Genomic DNA, 18,699 nt, shown 5'->3' with positions numbered 1-18,699 from the left:
ACACAAGTTGTAAAGGGGTGTGCAATTGGGATGCTGACTGCAGGAATGTCAACCAGAGCTGTTGCCATAGAAATTGTTCATTTCTCTACCATAAGCTGCCTCCAACGCCATTTTAGAGAATTTGGCAGTACGTCCAACTGGCCTCACAACCGCAGACCACGTGTAACCACGCTAGCCCAGGACTTCCACATCCGGTTTTTCACCTGCGGGATCATCTGAGACCAGCCACCCGGACTGCTGATGAAACGGAGGAGTATTCCTGTCTGTAATAAAATCCTTTTGTGGGGAAAAAAAAATCATTCTGATTGGCTGGGCCTGGCTTCCCAGTGGGTGTGCTTGGCTCCCAAGAGGGTGGGCCTGTGAGTTCATATGCATGATACATTGCAAATGCATAAAACATACCCCAAATGTATGGTGGCCATTGCCTCAACTTACTCGAATGGCAAACTTTGGGCTATATTTGCCCACACAACTACAAGGATACACTTTTATGCTAGGTGTAGGATCTAGTCATGTCGTAGCTTATAGACACCAACTGATGTATAAAACAATCTTCTTTGGTTTAGATACAAGCGTCATGAAACCTACAGTGGGGCAAAAAAAGTATTTAGTCAGCCACCAATTGTGCAAGTTCTCCCACTTAAAAAGATGAGGCCTGTAATTTATCATAGGTACACTTCAACTATGACAGACAAAATGAGGGGAAAAAAAATCCAGAAAATCACATTGTAGGATTTTTTATGAATTTATTTGCAAATTATGGTGGAAAATAAGTATTTGGTCACCTACAAACAAGCAAGAATTCTGGCTCTCACAGACCTGTAACTTCTTCTTTAAGAGGCTCCTCTGTCCTCCACTCGTTACCTGTATAAATGGCACCTGTTTGAACTTGTTATCAGTATAAAAGACACCTGTCCACAACCTCAAACAGTCACACTCCAAACTCCACTATAGCCAAGACCAAAGAGCTGTCAAAGGACACCAGAAACAAAATTGTAGACCTGCACCAGGCTGGGAAGACTGAATCTACTTAAACTAAATCTTTATTTACTTATTAATAAGGGAGCAGGTCAATACAACGCACACATATAAAGTTAATCGATTGAGTGCTCTACGATAATGATGGCTGGTCGACGAATCACCCTCAGATGTTTCTTTGAGAGCCCCAAGACTAAAGCACAAAGGTCTTTTATAGCCAAGATACACTCCTTTCAGTCAACATGATGAACAAATGTATGGAATGGGTCACAAGGTTAAGATTTGTATGAAAGATACTTATAACTCAGAGAAGACAGTATCTGCTGTAAAAACAGTTCTCTTAGAGACCAAGGTCTAGCCCTGGGGTAATCTCTCCCTGGTACCCTATAGAAAACAAAAATTACCGCATTCCAGAGTATGAATTATCACCCAAAGACATCGTAAATCTCACAGAGGCCCATCCTCAGTAGAACACACACAGATGAGCGCTCTAACAACCCCTTATTCTGTTGCATAAAACAACCATTTGATGCAATAAAAGTACTCCAATCTTGCAGTTTTGCTCTCACAACAAATACATGACATAAATACATACACAATGTAGTTTACAGAACAGTGCACCGCAGGCCTGCTCAGTTCAGAATCACAGTTGCACTTGCACTTATGAAAAGGGATTTATACAAGTTGATCTGGTTGCTCTGCATCATGTCTTATAGCTGATTCAACTCCATGATTTTACAATGAAGTTGAGCGGCGACTAGAGCTCCGTTTTTTTTTTTAAAGACTGACTTCAGCACCCAAAGAAAAGCCTGCAATTACACACAACACTGTTCTGTGTAATTAATGGCTATTCTTTGGGTGCTGAAATAAGTTTATGATAACAATGTGACCGAGATCCAGTCCTCGTTGAGGTTAGTTAGCTGCATCCCTTATTTTAAAAATTATTACATTCACACACAAAATTGTCACTCAAACTTGATTTAAAATTATTTATAAAACTTTTATTTCTGCCCCCCCCCCCCCCGCCCAACTTCAATGTAGGGCCCAGAATTTTTCCTGGTCTTGTTACATGGGGAAAACTCAGGCCACTATACTATATTTTTAAGCAAAACACAGGAAGATAAAAACACAAGACAGTTTAAAATCTATTTCACAAAGCAGGATCAATGTTCATCAACTGAACTTGAAGGTATATCTTGTTTGTGGAGTATTCAAAATTAATGTGCTGGAGTTTTTCATTTTATACTGTATACAGTTTATTCCATGTACCTGGAAATACTCTATGGCCCGGTTTCCCAGAAACAGATTAAGCATCGACTTAAAAATAATGCTTCTCCATTGAAAGCATTTAAATCTCTGGTTGCGCAAATATTTTTTTCTCTTCAAAAAGGTATGGTATAACGACAATGATTTTCAAGAACCCATAGTGAAATTTACCTTATCAAGAAAACAGTTATTTCTCTGTTAATCAAAGTTAGCTTTCTGATTTCTTGGTTCTGCTTTGTGTAATACAACCCAGATATTCAAGACTAAAACCCACACAGTTAAGAAATACAGGTGAATTACAAATAAAAAGGACAATTTGTACAGTACTTTCCCATATACGTCTGGACTTGAACAAGAAAAAAAACAAATGCTAAGAAAATAGACTTAAGCAAAGCAACAAAACAAATGGTCTCGTGAGTGGAAAAGCTCATATCCACTCTGCCCATTTGACATTTGTTAGTAAACTTTAATTCACATACAAATTTGCATGCCACATATTGGTAGTAAAATAGCATTATGGTGGTAAAATAGCACAAGAAAATAGCTAGCTCTGAATACATGCAGTAAATTTAGACAGGTAGGCACTATTTCATCTCTTCCTAAGGTGTGGTCACCTCGAATTCTCTGGGATGAACCCTACATCAAAGTATCTTTTCCTGAGACTAGCAACATAATTCACTACTATGATCAATGGGGAGGGTAAATAAGGGGTTAAACCTGGGCTACGTTCAGTAGGCAAACCTGGTACGTCACAGACAGAAATGTCAGAGTTCACGTGATTAATTATTATAAACTGGGTTGTTCGAGCACTGAATGCTGATAGCAGACAGCCGTGGTATATTAGACCGTATACCACGGGTATGGAAAAAACATTTTTAGTTCTCTAATCACATTGGTAACCAGTTTATAAAAGCAATAAGGCACCTCAGGGGTTTGTGGTATATGGCCAATATGCCAAGGCTAAGGGCTGTATCCAGGCACTCTGCATTGCGTCGTACACAAGAATAGCACTTAGCTGTGGTATATTGGCAATACACCCCCCACCCCCCCCCCCCCCCCGGGCCTTATTGCGTAATTCTACCATGTCAGAGAGGCTTGGGTGTTCTTCATAACATAGTGGTTTGCAAAAGTATTCACCTCCCTTGGCATTTTTCATATGTTTTGCCTTAGAACCTGGAATTAAAATTGATTTTTGGGCAGTTTGTATCATTTGATTTGCACAACATGCCTACCACCTTGAAAAAGACAACTATTCACCCCCCAGTCAATACTTTGTAGAGCCAGCTTTTGTAGCAACTACAGCTGGAAGTCTCTTCTGGTATCAATAAGCTTGGCACATCTAGCCACTGGGATTTTTGCCCAATTTTCTAGGCAGAACTGCTCCAGCTCCTTCAAGTTGGATGGGTTCCGCTGGTGTACAGCAATCTTTAAGTCATACCACAGATTCCCAATTGGATTGAGGTCTGGGCATTGACTAGGCCATTCAAAGACATTTAAATGTTTCCCCTTAAACCACTTGAGTGTTGCTTTAGCGTATGCTCAGGGTCCTGCTGGAAGGTGGAGATCTGTCCCAGTCTCAAATCTCTGGAAGACAAACAGGTTTCTCTCAAGAATTTCCCTGTATTTAGCGCCATCCATTATTCCTTCAATTATGACCAGTTTCCCAGTCCCTGCCGGTGAAAAACATCCCCACAGCATGATGCTGCAACCACCATGCTTCACTGTGGGGATGGTGTTCTCGGGGTGATGACGGGTGTTGGGTTTGCGCCAGACAGCATTTTTCTTGATGGCCAAAAAGCTCAATTTTAGTCTCATCTGACCAGGGTACCTTCTTCCATATGTTTGGGGAGTCGCCTTTTGGCGAACATCAAACATGTTTGCTTATATTTCTGGCCACTCTCCCGTAAAGCCCAGCTCTGTGGAGTGTACGGCTTAAAGTGGTCCTATGGACAGATACTCCAATCTCCGTTGTGTAGCTTTGCAGCTCCTTCAGGGTTATCTTTGTGCTCTTTGTTGCCTCTCTGATTAATGCCCTCTTTGCCTGGTCTGTGAGTTTTGGTGGGTGGACCGCTCTGGCAGGTTTGTTGTAGTGCCATATTCTTTCCATATTTTAATAATGGATTTAAATGGTGCTCCGTGTGATGTTCAAAGTTAGATTTTTTTTTATAACTGAACCCTGATCTGTACTTCCAAACAGGTCAAGAACAAAGTTGTGATTCATGGTGCCGCTTGCTTGCTGGTGCCCCTTGCTTAGTGGTGTTGTAGACTCTGGGGCCTTTCAGAACAGATATATATATATATATATACACACCGAGATTAATTAAAGTCCACCTGTGTGCAATCTGTGACTTCTGAAGGTAATTGGTTGCATCAGATTTTATTTAGGGGCTTCATAGCAAATATACATTTTTAAAAATTACTTAAAGGAAAAGTGATGTGTCCATATATATATATATATATATATATATATATATGGACACATCACTTTTCCTTTTTTAAATTTCACTTCACCAATTTAGACTATTTTGTGTATGTCCATTACATGAAATTCTAAATAAATATCCATTTAAAATACAGGTTGTAATGCAACAAAATAGGCAAAACGCCAAGGGGGATGTCTACTTTTGAAAGGCACTGTATATTATTTATTTTTTAATCTACACTCCACAACATTGCCCATTCCCTGCTGAACGCTTGTGCTGTAAAAGGCAAGGGAGAGCATACTAAAGGTAGGTGGTTATACAATCTCTTGCCTGGACATTGATGTTGCCACTTCACAATCGTGGTCAGTGTCTTAAGGCACAGAAAGAGAAGGAGAGAAGCTGCGATACTGCGCAAGTACTTCTGAATAGGCAAATAAGGTAGTAGCTGTATGTGGTACTTGAGATAAAAGAGTGGGTAGCTAAGTGTCAGGAACAGGGGTGGCGTGCCTGCAAATATAGGTAACAAAAAACATGATTGCATACAGTTAAAAGAAATATCAATACATGATCACACAGCCCATTCAAAATTGATATTTTCAGTGAAAGGGTAACACTTAACATTAACATCTTAAACAACAAGGTATGATCTGGGCAAAAGGTCCATTTTTTGTTTTGTATTTAATTCATACTAAATTAAATCAAGCAAAAAGAGAGCGGGTCATTGGTTATCGCTGAGTTTATAATGTAGTCTGATGAATTTGAGTAGCAATTCAATAGTTAAGTTACTAGTTAATAGTTAATTTGTTTAGAAAAATAAACTGATACACTAAGTGAAACTAGTTCAGTGTAATAAGAAGCAAGAGGAGTTTGAATTAAGGCTAGTAAACTTGACATTCAAAGGCAGAAGATACTGTACATGTATTACGCATGTAATGTGAGGCAGAATGTACACAGCACATGGCGTTTCAAACCAAGGGCCCCATTTTGAGGATGCAAAGGGTCAAAATACTGTACTATCGTATTTAAAATACTCAACGGTGGAATCTACTTCAAACGTAATTCATTCTGAATGGCAATTTTGTTATGTTGATTTTGAATTTAACGGTGTAGAGACGCAAGACTCAAATCATTTCATAGTTACATTCCAAACCTTTAGAAACAAATACAGCACTGAGCATTTAGAGAAATGCGGTGTACTTTGACTATAGCGCCTCTCTTTGACGATACCAACCTGAAGAGTAAAAGTACCTTTCCCTGAAAAAGAGCCTCCCTATCACCCAATACAGTTGTATAAGCAGGATCTGTAAGTACAATCAATTGCACTGTCTGGATGAACGCTCCAAATAGGGAAAGGGGATACCTAGTCAGTTGTACAACTGAATGCCTTCAACTGAAATGCGTCTCCCGCATTTAAAAATCACACTTAAATCAACATCCAGGTCTTCGGAGCTCGGGGAACAGTGGGTTAACTGCCTTTCTCAGGGGTAGAACGACAGATTTTTACCTTGTCGGCGGGGAGATTCAATCTAGCAACCTTTTGGTTACTGGCGCAACGCTCTAACCACTAGGCTTCCTGCCATTACCGTTACCAGAGGATTGGCTGTATGACGCATGGGACCATTAAAAAAACATGACCTAGCCTCACTCCCAAACCATCCCTTCCCACCGATGCCACGTAGCACCTTCCTAGATAACGTGCCGGACAGTAATTACAGATGTGGCCGATGTACCCAGTGTAACTTTAAGAACAAATGCACAATGTTCAATCAACCCATCACAGGCAAGGCCATTAAGATTAAGTGTATCACATGTTATACAAAAAAAAAAAAATGGTATACCTGATCAAGTGCATTTGTGGTCAATGAAGGAAAAACGAAATGAGCTGTGAAAACAGAGAACAAGAGAAATATCAGGACTCTTGATCAGAGAAACTGTGGCTTCAGGTTTCACAGAGGCTCGTCACAACAGCTCTCTGAGATACACGGGTATTGAACATGTTAAGGCTACTTGGGGGGTGGGGGGGTACTGTTAATCTATTACTGAGAAGAGAATCGCATTCCCCGTTTGTCCACCATGTCTCCTAAAGCTATGAACGAAGAATTTGATAGACTATTTTTTACAGAAATATGTTACGTTGATTTGTCTTGACGGCTAGGTCTCCACTTGGTCATTTTGTGCATATTATATATTCAAAGACTACTACACGTGCCCATCTCATTGATATCTAAATTATTAGAGGTACACACGTTGGTTTTTGAAAAGGAACACTGTAATTATATCTATGGCCTTTAAAAAAAAAAGTTGCCTAGGTTAACTCAGCCCTACTTGTATGTCTATAATCCTTTAGGACCACATGTACCTCGGATTAACTGTGAGAAAAAGTTAATTGAATTGTTTCCACACCCACCATGTGTCATGGTCATGTGAGGTGAAACGTGTACATTTTCGGATGTGAGCACTCCATTTGTTTGACCTGACAAAGATCCGGTTCGGATCGAAACCTTGTCAATAAAGCTGTGAATTGGGAGCATAAAAACAGTGTGCAGGCCTTCCTGCTCTTTAAACATTTTCAGAGGATGGCCATAAGCAGCATAGCTAAACATTTTTGTAAAAATATTGCTGTATATTGTAGTAACACACATTTCTACATTTTTCTCAGTACTTACTTCCAAACAAACCTTTTCAACTGTGCTTTTTCTTCAGGTACAATTCGTTATTTCTTTTAAATAATCAATTGCCACGTCAAGAAGATCAGAAAATAATCCAAGAACTGTCAAATATTACATTTCACCTTTGAGAATTGACAAAAAAATATAAACCAATGGGACCAAAACCATTGGATGTTTTCTGGGTGCTTGCTCTTGTTGGGTGCAGGGTCAGGGGTCAAAGGTGAAAGTTCAGGACTGTTGGCCGTCCCACTGGTTGGCCATGGGCCGCCGCAGAAGCTCCTCCACGTGTCGGGCCACATCCATGGTGTCTTCCAGGTCAAACTCTCCATCTGCGTCCATCATGGGGTCACTTCTGCTGGGGTGGGAAGGGAGACATACAGACCGCAATCAGTAAGGCATAACGTTGTGTGATATCTGATAGAATATCTGTACCAAAAGCCGGACATGTAGAGAAAAGGAATCATTAGTGATGGGGGAAAGAATCTATATAGTAGGGCAGGGGTATTGAACTCTTACCCTACGAGGTCCGAAGCCTGATGGTTTTCTGTTCTCCCTGATAATTAATTGCACCCACCTGGTGTCCCACATCTAAATCAGTCCCTGATTAGAGAGGAACAATGAAAAAATGCAATTTGAAGTCCAGAGTTGAATTTGAGGGTAGTATTGTGTCGCAATATAATTGTTTTCCGGTTTTATATAGATACTATGACTCCAAGTATTGATTTCCTAGGCAGTATTTCTCATAATTTTATCTCGTTCTCTTCTTTTTTTAAAAGGTGAGCCAACAAGTTTAACCCATTACCTTATCTCCACGACTGATCAAAACTTGGTTTTGTCATGGCTCTCTAATTGTCCCTCTGCAGCAGATGTATAGTGAGCAATGTTTGGAACATTGACTCACAAAAATTGCAGTATCGAATCAAAATACATATAGAATCTCTAAAACATATGGTATCGGCACCGAAGTACAGTGATAATATTTTATTGTCCCTGGCAATTCCCAGCCCTAGAAATCACGTCAGCTCTTTTAAGGGCATTTCAATCCGCAATGCTTTGTATGTTTCAACCTTCCGAAAACGACCACATTAGGAAACCCGTGACTAAGCAAGCCTTGACTGGGCTTCTGGTACAGTTTGTAGTGTGCTAGCCTTGAAAGCCAAGGGTAGGGATTTTGATTCCAATCTGACTTTTTCCCAATATCAAGAGAGAATATAACGGTTTATATTGGCGTTTCTGTGTGATGCTTCAAAGTAGCCACCTTTTGCCTTGACAGCTTTGCACACTCTTGGAATTCTCTTAACCAGCTTCAGATGACCTGGCCTCCACAATCACCTGACCTCAACCCAATTGAGATGGTTTGGGATGAGTTGGACCACAAAGTGAAGGAAAAGCAGCCAATAAGTGCTCAGCATATGTGGGAACTCCTTCAAGACTGTTGGAAAAGCATTCCAGGTGAAGCTGGTTGAGAGAAAGCAAATAGTGTGCAAAGCTGTCAAAGGCAAAGGGTGGCTACTTTGAAGAATCTAGAATATATTTTGGTTTGTTTAACACTTTTTGGGTTACTACATTATTCCATATGTGTTATTTCATAGTTGAGGTCTTCACTATTATTCTACAGTGTAGAAAATTGTACAAATAAAGAAAAACCCTTGAGTGAGTAGGTGTCCAAACCTTTAGATAGATAGATAAGTTGGTGTGTGTGTGTGTGTGTATAGATAAAAATGGTATTATTAGAAAAAAGAAATCAATACTTGGAGCCAAATATAGATATAAAATCATCCAAAACGTTAAATACATTAACAATAATCAGCTCAAAGTCAATTTCAGGTCTTGTGAGCAGAAACTTCAACATTGTGAGAAACTTCCAGCGTGTGTTCACCGTAAACACAGAGGTTAGTTTTATACAGTGGCCAAATAGGCTACTGTGGCTATTTGAGCATAATGTAGGCCTATCAGAGCGGTCTACCAGTAAAACTAAATGGAGCAAATGCATTCCATAACATTTGCACATGGAAATAGCTATTTACAGTGCATTCGGAAAGTATTCAAAAACATTGACTTTTTCCACATTACAGCCTTATTCTAAAATGGATTCAATTGTTTTTAACCTTCAATCTACACACAATAACCCATAATGACAAAGCAAAAACTGAAATATCACATTTACATAAGTATTCAAGCCCCTTACTCAGTACTTTGTTGAAGCACCTTTGGCAGCGATTACAGCCTCGAGTCTTCTTGGGTATGACGCTACAAGCTTGGCACACCTGTATTTGGGGAGTTTCTCCCATTCTTCTCTGCAGTTCCTCTCGAGCTCTGTCAGGTTGAATGGGGAGTGTCGCTGCACAGCTATTTTCAGGTCTCTCCAGAGATGTTCTACCGGGTTCTAGTCCGGGCGCTGGCTGGGCCACTGAAGGACATTGAGACTTGTCCCGAAGCCACTCCTGCGTTGTCTTGGCTGTGTGCTTAGGGTCGTTGTCCTGTTGTCCTAGTCTACAAGTCCCTGGAGCTGAAAAACACCCTCACAGCATGATGCTGCCGCCACCATGCTTCACCGTAGGGATGGTGCCTGGTTTCCTCCAGATGTGACGCTTGGCATTCAGGTCAAATACTTCAATCTTGGTTTCATCAAACCAGATAATCTTGTTTCTCATGGTCTGAGAGTCCTTTAGGTGCCTTTTGGCAAACTCCAAGCGGGCTGTCATGTGCCTTTTACTGAGGAGTGGCTTCTGTCTGGCCACTACCATAAAGGCCTGATAGGTGGAGTGCTGCGGAGATGGGAGAAAGTTCCAGGAGGACAACCATCTCCACAGAGGAACACTGGAGCTCTATCAGAGTGAGCATCGGGTTCTTGGTCACCTTCCTTCCCTTTCTCCCCCGATTGCTCAGTTTGGTTCGGCAGCCAGCTCTACGAAGTCTCTTGGTTTTTCCAAACTTCTTCCATTAAGAATGATGGAAGCCAGTGTGTTCTTGGGGACATTCAATTCCGCAGCAATTTTTTGGTACCCTTCACCAGATCTGTACCTCGACACAATCTTGTCTCGGAGCTCTACGGACAAGTCCTTTGACCACATGGCTTGGTTTTTGTTCTGCCATGCACTGTCAATTGTGGGACCTTATATAGACAGGTGTGTGCCTTTCCAAATCCTGTCCAATCAATTGAATTTACCACAGGTAGACTCCAAACATCAAGGATGATCAATGAAAACAGGAGCTACATTTTGAGTCTCATAGCAAAGGGTCTGAATACCTATGTAAATTATGTTTATTTAATTATAAATATATATATTTTTTAATGTACTTTTTATCCCCTTTTTGTGATATTCAAATTGGTAGTTAGTCTTGTCCCATCGCTGCAACTCCCATGCGGACTCGGGAGAGGTGAAGGTCGAGAGAAATGCGTCCTCTGAAACAAGACCCCGCCAAGCCGCACTGCTTCAGGACACACTGCTCGCTTAACCCGGAAGCCAGACGTACCAATGTGTGGAAGGAAACACCATACAGCTGGCAACTGAAGCCAGCATGCATGAGCCCGGCCGCCAGAAGGAGTTGCTAGAGCACGATGGGACAAGGACATCCCAGCTAGCCAAACCCTCCCTTAACCCGGACGACACTTGGCCAACTGTGCGCCGCCTCATGGGTTTCCTGTTCGCGGCCAGTTCCGACACAGCCCAGGATCAAACCAGGAGCTGTAGTGACGCATCTAGCACTGAACAGTGCCTTAGAATGCTGCGCCACTTGGGAAGTCACCGTTAAAGTTTTTATAAATACATTTGCAAACATTTCTAAAAACCTGTTTTCGCTTTGTCATTATGGGGTATTGTGTGTAGATTGATGAGGATTTTGTATTTTTATTTAATACATTTTAGAATAAGGTTGTAACGTACTAAAATGTACTGTATAAAACATTGCGCTTGCCAACTTGGTTACCGGTTTCAATACAGCAACTGTTTTAGACATGTTTTTTTAACCAAGCCAGAGAAATAAATCTTTAAAATCAGTACAGAGTGAACGAACAACAAAACACTGTGCAATGAAAGCTTACTGTCACCATCAGACAACAATTCCAAATGTCAGCTTAGAACCCCCCACCCCCCCCAATAGCATTGAATTCAATAGTAAGGAAAGCCAGAGAGCATTTGGCCTCCTTTGGTAAGAAAAAATTAGTAAATCAGGGTTGAGCTAAACTGAGTGAGCTCAACTTTGAATGGTCCTGGAGTAGAAAAAAAAGAAGTGTCAAGGGAAGCCAGCTTGGATTTGGCTTCACACCAATCACAATAAAAGTAAAATGTAATTGCCAGAAAGTGTCATTGTCCTCCAGTGGCTAAAATCGTCCATTTCCTAAATTAGCCATGGATGAAGATCGGGATTTGGACTTGTGGTTTTACTTAAATCTCCGTACCGGCTAATGATTATAATGCCGATTCTGATCTAGCCATAAACTCATACATTGTACGCCTGGCCTTAGATGATTGAAGTTCAATATGTAGTAGGCTAATGTTAACATGCTGGCTCATAGTTGCCCATTAAATAAGTTAGGCTAGCGAGCAAGCAATTTAGCCAGGTAGCCTAGGACAACAAAATCTAAAAAGTGTGTACTATATGATGGAGTCATAGACCGTTTCAGCAACATGAAAGAGGATGGCATTGGCGTTCCTCTACAAATAGAGTGAGTCAACACACAAATCAGTGCCATGTACAGCCACAACATATTTAGCTTACAGTTGATTGGACAAAAACTTTTGGTATTTTTAAGTTGTCACTGTATTAGACTAAGCATAGGTGATTTGATGTTGAAATGGTGCTGGAATAGTGGAGGCAGCTCCTGTTTTCTTTGCAACTTGCGGTAACTCTGGTTCAAAATCAACAGCTGTTAGGTAGTCCGAAAATGTTGGAAGCAAACTTTTTAACCCCCCCCCCCCCAAATTTTCACCTAAAATGACATACCCAAATCTAACTTCTTGCAGCTCAGAACCTGAAGCAAGGATATGCATATTCTTGCTACCATTTGAAAGGAAACACTTTGAAGTTTGTGGAAATGTGAAATGAATGTAGGAAATATAAAACATTAGATCTGGTAAAAGATAACACAAATTAAAATTGTTCCATCTTTGAAATACAAGAGAAAGGCCAAAATGTATTATTCCAGCCCAAGTGCAATGTGCCTAATTGGTTTATTAATACATTTTCAGGTTCATGACTGTGCACTCCTCAAACAATAGAATACCTTGCTATCACTATAATAGCTACTGTAAATTGGACAGTGCAGTTAGATCAACAAGAATTTAAGATTTCTGACCATATCAGATATGTCTATGTCCTGGGAAATTTTCTTGTTACTTACAACCTCATGCTAATCACATTAGCCTACGTTAGCTCAACCGTAACGCGTGAGGGACACCGATCCTGTAGAGGTTGTTAAATTAACTTGCTTGACCATGTTGTAAGTGAAGTATCTGATTGTTACATGCAATGTTTTGTGGACTTCACCGGACAAATGTTGCTTTCTTGTTTTTGATGATTCAAACGTGTAGCAAAATTCACATGCGTACTTCACCCATGAGCTACCCAGGTTTTGTAGCACACAACTTTGACCTACTATAGCCTAATGATAAACATTATTTTAATAGCAGGTCACTGTAAAGTCCATTATGCAGCTGAAGAGTATGAATTAGGCTGTTTGAGAATGTTTGAATCCTAAGCAACCTGCCTACACACTGTTGGAAGTAAAATAGACCAACTTAGCTACTGTAGTAGGTCAAAGCTGTGTGCTGGAAAACCTTGGTAGCACATGAGTGAAATACGCATATTGGGTGCTCATGTGAATTTATTTTATTCTTCAGCTTCAAACCAATTCCTACATAAAACACAATTAGTTGTTTTTAATTATACATACACACATAAATATATCTACAGATATAGAGATATATATATATATATATATATATATATATATATATATATATATATATATATATATATATGGGCTAATAACTTGTAAATAGCAACAAATGTGCACACGCGAATCTGCACTTCGATCTGATAAGCGCACCCACTCGCGATGGTGGGATAAAGAAAAGGTTACCTGTCAGAATTCTCCTCTAGTGTGCTCTACCTACAACAAAATCCCTGACTCAATCTTGCAAAGCTAGTTTTGTTGCTTTCAAAGGGTTGGTGATATATGTTGATTCAATCACAAGTCCCATATTAGAGGGAAACGCTGATATAAATATATAGTGTAAACTAACGGAGTATACTTGTGCATCTCTGCGTGAGCTGGTATTTCTACTGCGCGGCAGTCGTGGGGGGAGGTGGGTAGCCGGGGCAAGCACGCAGCTTAGAGGGAACTGCATGTCATCTAATGACTAGTCACTGCTGTACATTGATACTTTCCCCATCTGTAGTGTACTTACATGGGAGGGAAAATGGCAAAGTTGATGGGGTGAGCCACTGACGGGGAGGGTGCCTGGTCCATATAGGTGGGGTTCCCACTGGACGGCTCAGGGTTGGGAGTAGTGAATCTACAGGGAGGACAGGAAGCACAATCACATTAAAGCTACAGTCTGGGATTTGGGAAACTGTTTACATTTTGGGTATTTACCCATTGATTATTGAAGAATATAACTTAGAAATGCTTCATGAGTCTTCATCATAAACCAAAAGAAAAACAAAGAAAAGTAATTTACACGCAATTGCCCAATTACAAATCGCCATATGATAGCGTAGAGGCTAGCGCCAGATTTGGAATGGGGTATTATCGGTTCAGTGTGTGGGTTTAGAAATAGTAAAAAAAATGGTATGATAGTATACGTACTCTGGCACAACCTGCTTGATCTGTGGTTTGACGTAGCCATCCACTGCTTTTGCTGAGAGAAAATGAGAACAGACAAATTTGAGATCACCGTAACTTATTTAAGAAACAAAAATAAAGTTAAGGATGAGGAGGAGGGTACGTACAGAGGGGAGGGGTGTAGTACTTGGAGAACACCTCGTCCTTGGGCCGGTCGGGATAGAGGAACATAAGGTGGTTGAGGTCACTGATGCGGTCGGCTAGTGAGCGGATGGAGAAGTCTTTGGTGGTGTACGGCATGAGGTTCCACACCAGCCTCTCCCCTGGAGAACAATATCATAGAAAAATATACTTTCAACCTCAATTTAGCCAGATTAGGCTCATTGACATCACATTTTTTTGAGGGACAGACCTGGAATAAGGCGACAGAGAACATCTAAAAAGTCCATTAAGTAGCTTTGTGTACAAGTCACATATTAAGATCATATGCATCTACGTTATGTTAGCCGTTTGTCAACCAACTGAAGAAATCGTCAACAACGTTTTTCCTGCCTCAATTACCTACACTCCATCACACGATGTGGAGAACCATGCATAGGCTCATGTTTGGCCCGAAAACACTCTGCTTACTCCTAGGTGGGTAGTAGAGTACAGTACCCGCTTTGTTAGGGTTCTCTGCCACCCAGGCGATGGTGATGCCCCCGATCTCAGAGTCACTGAAGCGGAGCAGGAAGGTCCCGTTGGGCTTGGACATCAGCATGTCCTGGGCCTGCTGTTTATTCACAAAGCCCAAGATCGCCCTGCGTAACACGAATACGCAGTACGTAAACATACACACATGCGTACGCAGTACACGAGCACACACACAGTATGGAAGTTAATGTCTCGCAAGCACTCACACAAATTCACACAATATGTAAAAAAAAAAAAAAGTGCACACACACACGTTGCCCTATTTCATTGCACAATTCTAAAGACAGATTTTCACAATAAGAGCATGGTCAAAAGGCTGCTTATTCAACTCATTCCTTTCATCAAAAATGGTCTAATAACAGGGTTAATGGAAAGGCTGAGGCCGCAGGAGCGAATTGAACCACCCCGTCCCACAGATGTTACAATGTGTGCGAGCAGTAAATTCGATTGTCGTTTATTACAGACAGCTTACAACAGAGAAAGGCACTTTACAGTTGCAGTTTGTCGAAGTTTGAACACCAGACAAAGACGGCCGATCACGTGTGGGGGTGAGTGAGAACAGGAAGGAGGCGGAAGCGGTAGCAGAGTGAGCAGCGGGTACGTACTTTTTGCTGTTGTGTAAAGTAGATAATCCCGCACAAGCGCAAAAGGTACGGTTGTTAAGCTATAGGGAAGAAGCGTCCAGAGAATTTGGCCACACATCCACGAATGGAAAAGCTCTGAATTGAAGCACTCCTCTCTTACCCGTCATTCCAGTGGGGCTTCAGGTGTTTCTTCATGAGCTCCATGACTCCGTCAAACCACTGCCAGAAAGTGAAGTTCCTCCCTGGCAAGCTCTCCTGTGGATAGCATAGATAATCAAACCTGGTTCGCAATACCATTGGTTTTCTTTCTATTACAAATACTTTTGACACTGGCATTGCTGTTAGAGTCTTAAAGATGGAATCCGCAGTAGGGTCAAACAGCGCCACTGGCCTCCCCACCACCATTGTTATTGTTGCCGAGCTGAGGAGCGTTGTTGAGAATGGTCAACTAAATTACAATACATAGTGCTCTTTAATTGTGTGTGCAATGAAGTCCAAGGGGCGGGAAAAAAACACTGTTGTTTGCAGTAAAATTACTTTTGTTGTAATACCACAAACGGACGTGGCCGTTTCTTCATCGTGGATTCCAGCTTTAAGTCTGTGTGGAAACATCCCTATTCCAGTGGTTTAATGTTCATGTCGCAGTAGTAGTCAGTAGTGAAACGGTTAGAACTGGTTTGTACCGGGGTCAAGACATGGTCATGTTGCGGTAATAGTCACTGCTGTGGTAAAACAATCTAAAAGTCTTAATCAAAAACGGTCGTACCCGGTTGAACTGGGCCCAGGACATGGTCATGTTGCGGTAGTCTTCTTGGTTTATGCTGGCGCTGCTGAATGCCTTCTGGGCCAGGAAGACCAGGTTGTCGTCGCAGAGGCCGCGGGCACTGTGCATCTCTGCCTTGTATTTCATGTCTAGGGCTTCACACAGCTGGGGCCACAGCACCTTGTCAGGAACGACGAATGGCACCCTGCCCTGGGGGAGGGGGGATGGAGGAGGAAAACAGAGTGTGTGTATGAGGGAGAGGAAAAGAGGGTTGGAACAGCAAAAAGAAGAAATCAGGGAAAGAGATAAGAATGATATATACAGGAGTTGTTCCGAACCTTTCCAACGCTTAGATAAACTACAGTGGCAGATAAGAGACAGGGGTGTATGCAAAGTGTCTTCCAGTAAAGGCCAATAAACTCACCGGCTCTGCAAAAGCGTTGTCCCACAGGACCGTTGCCGTGGCGTTGTTGTCTTGACTACCGTGAACTATCACCACGACGGGGAGAGATAATGTCTGGGTGGGAGGGGGGGGGGGATACAAAATAAAAGTTACACTGACTGCATTAAGTGATTAAATAGACTCATTTAAGTCATCCTACTCAAAGTTCACTAAAGAATGGATGTCAATGAAATGAAAGACATCCAATCTGATCAAAATGATCCTGTGTTGTCTCAATCTTGTTGCCCTATTCAATTGTGTTCCCCTTTAATTTAAGGACGCGGACAATATTTCAACCACATATCATGGTATCATATAACATGATCTTTGTAATAGCATTATGATGAGGTATGTTAGAGATTTGCTTCTCTTTGCCTTAAACTGCATAAAAAAAAAAAGGGGCCACAGACTACACAGAATTATTTCGATCTGGATTAAATGTTTAGACAAACTGGGCTCTGGTGTTTCTAGAAGTGGATTTTCCTGTAACCTTGACGTGGAAGACCAGCTCGTTGCCCCCCACGCTGAACTGAGACTCAAACATGACAGTGAACTTCTCCTCTGTGACCGACTCTGCCCCGCGACGGTCCGACCGCTTGATCCGCTTCAGGGACTAAAAAACACAGGAGAGACCACAACACAATCTCTGCTTATCGACCACAACTACAAAAATGCTACAACATTTTGACCACATGTACATATATGTATCACAATTTGGCAAAACCACAAAAGGTTTGAGTAAAACGCCAATTAAGTCCAATTATAAATATACTTACAATAAATCAGTAATGTAATCGTAACTCATTCTAACCTAGCAGTTAGAGTGTTGGGCCAGTAACGAATCCCCGAGCTGACAAGGTGAAAAATCTGCCGACGTGCCCTTGAACAAAGCACTTAAACCTAATAGCTCCAGGGTCGCCGTTGATAATGGCAGACCCAGGCCGTGACCCCACTCTCCGAGGGTGTCTCAGGGGGAGTTGGGATATGCAAAAAAACACATTTCCAATTCACACATGCGTATCAACTCTTTACACTCGTACCTGTATATAGGTTGAAAATGGCAGATTTGAGCAGATAAACCCCTAAATTGGAAGGAGCTGGCTGTACAGTTAAACTTATGCTCTGCGCTTCAAAGCACTTTATGGGTTTTGACTGACAGCCGTTCTGAACTTGAGCACCGCTCGCAACAAGAACTTGCCCCACATCCCTCCCGCTAAATTGGACAACCTTTGCACATTTGTTGTCAAAGATGGAAACAATGTAAATTAAGAGGACTATGTATTGTGAAAGATGAGACCTTGAGGATTACATTAAACACCAAATGTGTACTTCACCTTTCCATAACATAATATATACAGTTTCAACGTTTATGATCACCACGTCTGATGTACAGTTACAAGATGCCATGGCATCACAACCCTGTGTTGTTCTGAACAGAATGAACCGGTTTGTCCATTGTCAAGAAAATGGAGCTGCGGAACACACACCTGAACGCACGCATGACTCATTTCTACCCGAATTGCCCTGTGAAAGCCCAAACACTAAGATCATATTTTAGAAACTTAGCTGGTCATGTTGGCAATAAAACAAGCTTTCAAATGATGCCCACCTCAGATCGCAATTTATAAAAATGGCCTGTTTTTGGAGCCACCGTAAACAGTAATTGTGTGATGAAGAGCTGTGTTCCAAACAAAACTACAAGTGTGCTTGCTCTAGTTCCTCAACAGCACATAGGGGAGCTCGTCGTCATTTTTTTGTTGTCTTATGTTGCACCTACCCCACATTTTGCAGGAATATTCTTATCATGTTACTGAATGTATTTTCAGATTTCGTTATCAACAAATGCAGCAAAAAGTACAGTAAATGTAAAATGCACATAAGATCAACTCTGTAATGTCTGGATTCAGTCTTGTGTCAGGTGAACCGTTGTATCCTCAACTTTGGTCTAATAATGCTTCCGTAATCTCCAAATTGTTCCCTTTCAATTGCTACCAAGCTTATGCATGTGCTTTTCATATTTCTTCTGGCCAATTCCCAACGGTGTAAAGGGTTAATACACCTGTACATGTTTGACATAAACATTTTTTTAAA

General features: G+C 41.3%; 1 protein-coding gene across 8 annotated transcripts in view; it reads right to left on the bottom strand.

The window, feature by feature from the left end:
* Positions 1-4,602: 4,602 nt before the first annotated feature.
* LOC139368213 (signal transducer and activator of transcription 5B-like) overlaps positions 4,603-18,699 on the bottom strand; it is a 34,134-nt gene continuing 20,037 nt past the window's right edge. For 2 of the 8 annotated variants that reach the window (XM_071106862.1, XM_071106863.1), the window contains exons 11-19: positions 17,099-17,221; positions 16,591-16,683; positions 16,170-16,376; positions 15,564-15,658; positions 14,757-14,926; positions 14,294-14,449; positions 14,151-14,202; positions 13,750-13,857; positions 7,384-7,691 (exon numbers count right to left, since the gene is read on the bottom strand). In XM_071106862.1, coding sequence (XP_070962963.1) covers positions 7,565-7,691; positions 13,750-13,857; positions 14,151-14,202; positions 14,294-14,449; positions 14,757-14,926; positions 15,564-15,658; positions 16,170-16,376; positions 16,591-16,683; positions 17,099-17,221 — 1,131 coding nt within the window. In that variant the 3' untranslated portion in view covers positions 7,384-7,564. Of the gene's footprint in view, positions 7,692-7,852; positions 7,937-13,749; positions 13,858-14,150; positions 14,203-14,293; positions 14,450-14,756; positions 14,927-15,563; positions 15,659-16,169; positions 16,377-16,590; positions 16,684-17,098; positions 17,222-18,699 lie in introns of all 8 variants that reach the window. The other 6 variants (XR_011626933.1, XR_011626932.1, XM_071106867.1 and 3 more) reach the window with 6 other exon arrangements.

Source organism: Oncorhynchus clarkii, chromosome 16 (assembly GCF_045791955.1).
Source record: "Oncorhynchus clarkii lewisi isolate Uvic-CL-2024 chromosome 16, UVic_Ocla_1.0, whole genome shotgun sequence".
Lineage (NCBI taxonomy): Eukaryota > Metazoa > Chordata > Actinopteri > Salmoniformes > Salmonidae > Oncorhynchus > Oncorhynchus clarkii.
The sequence above is the reverse complement of the archived record's forward strand: the minus strand, read 5'-3'. Positions and strand labels throughout refer to the sequence as shown.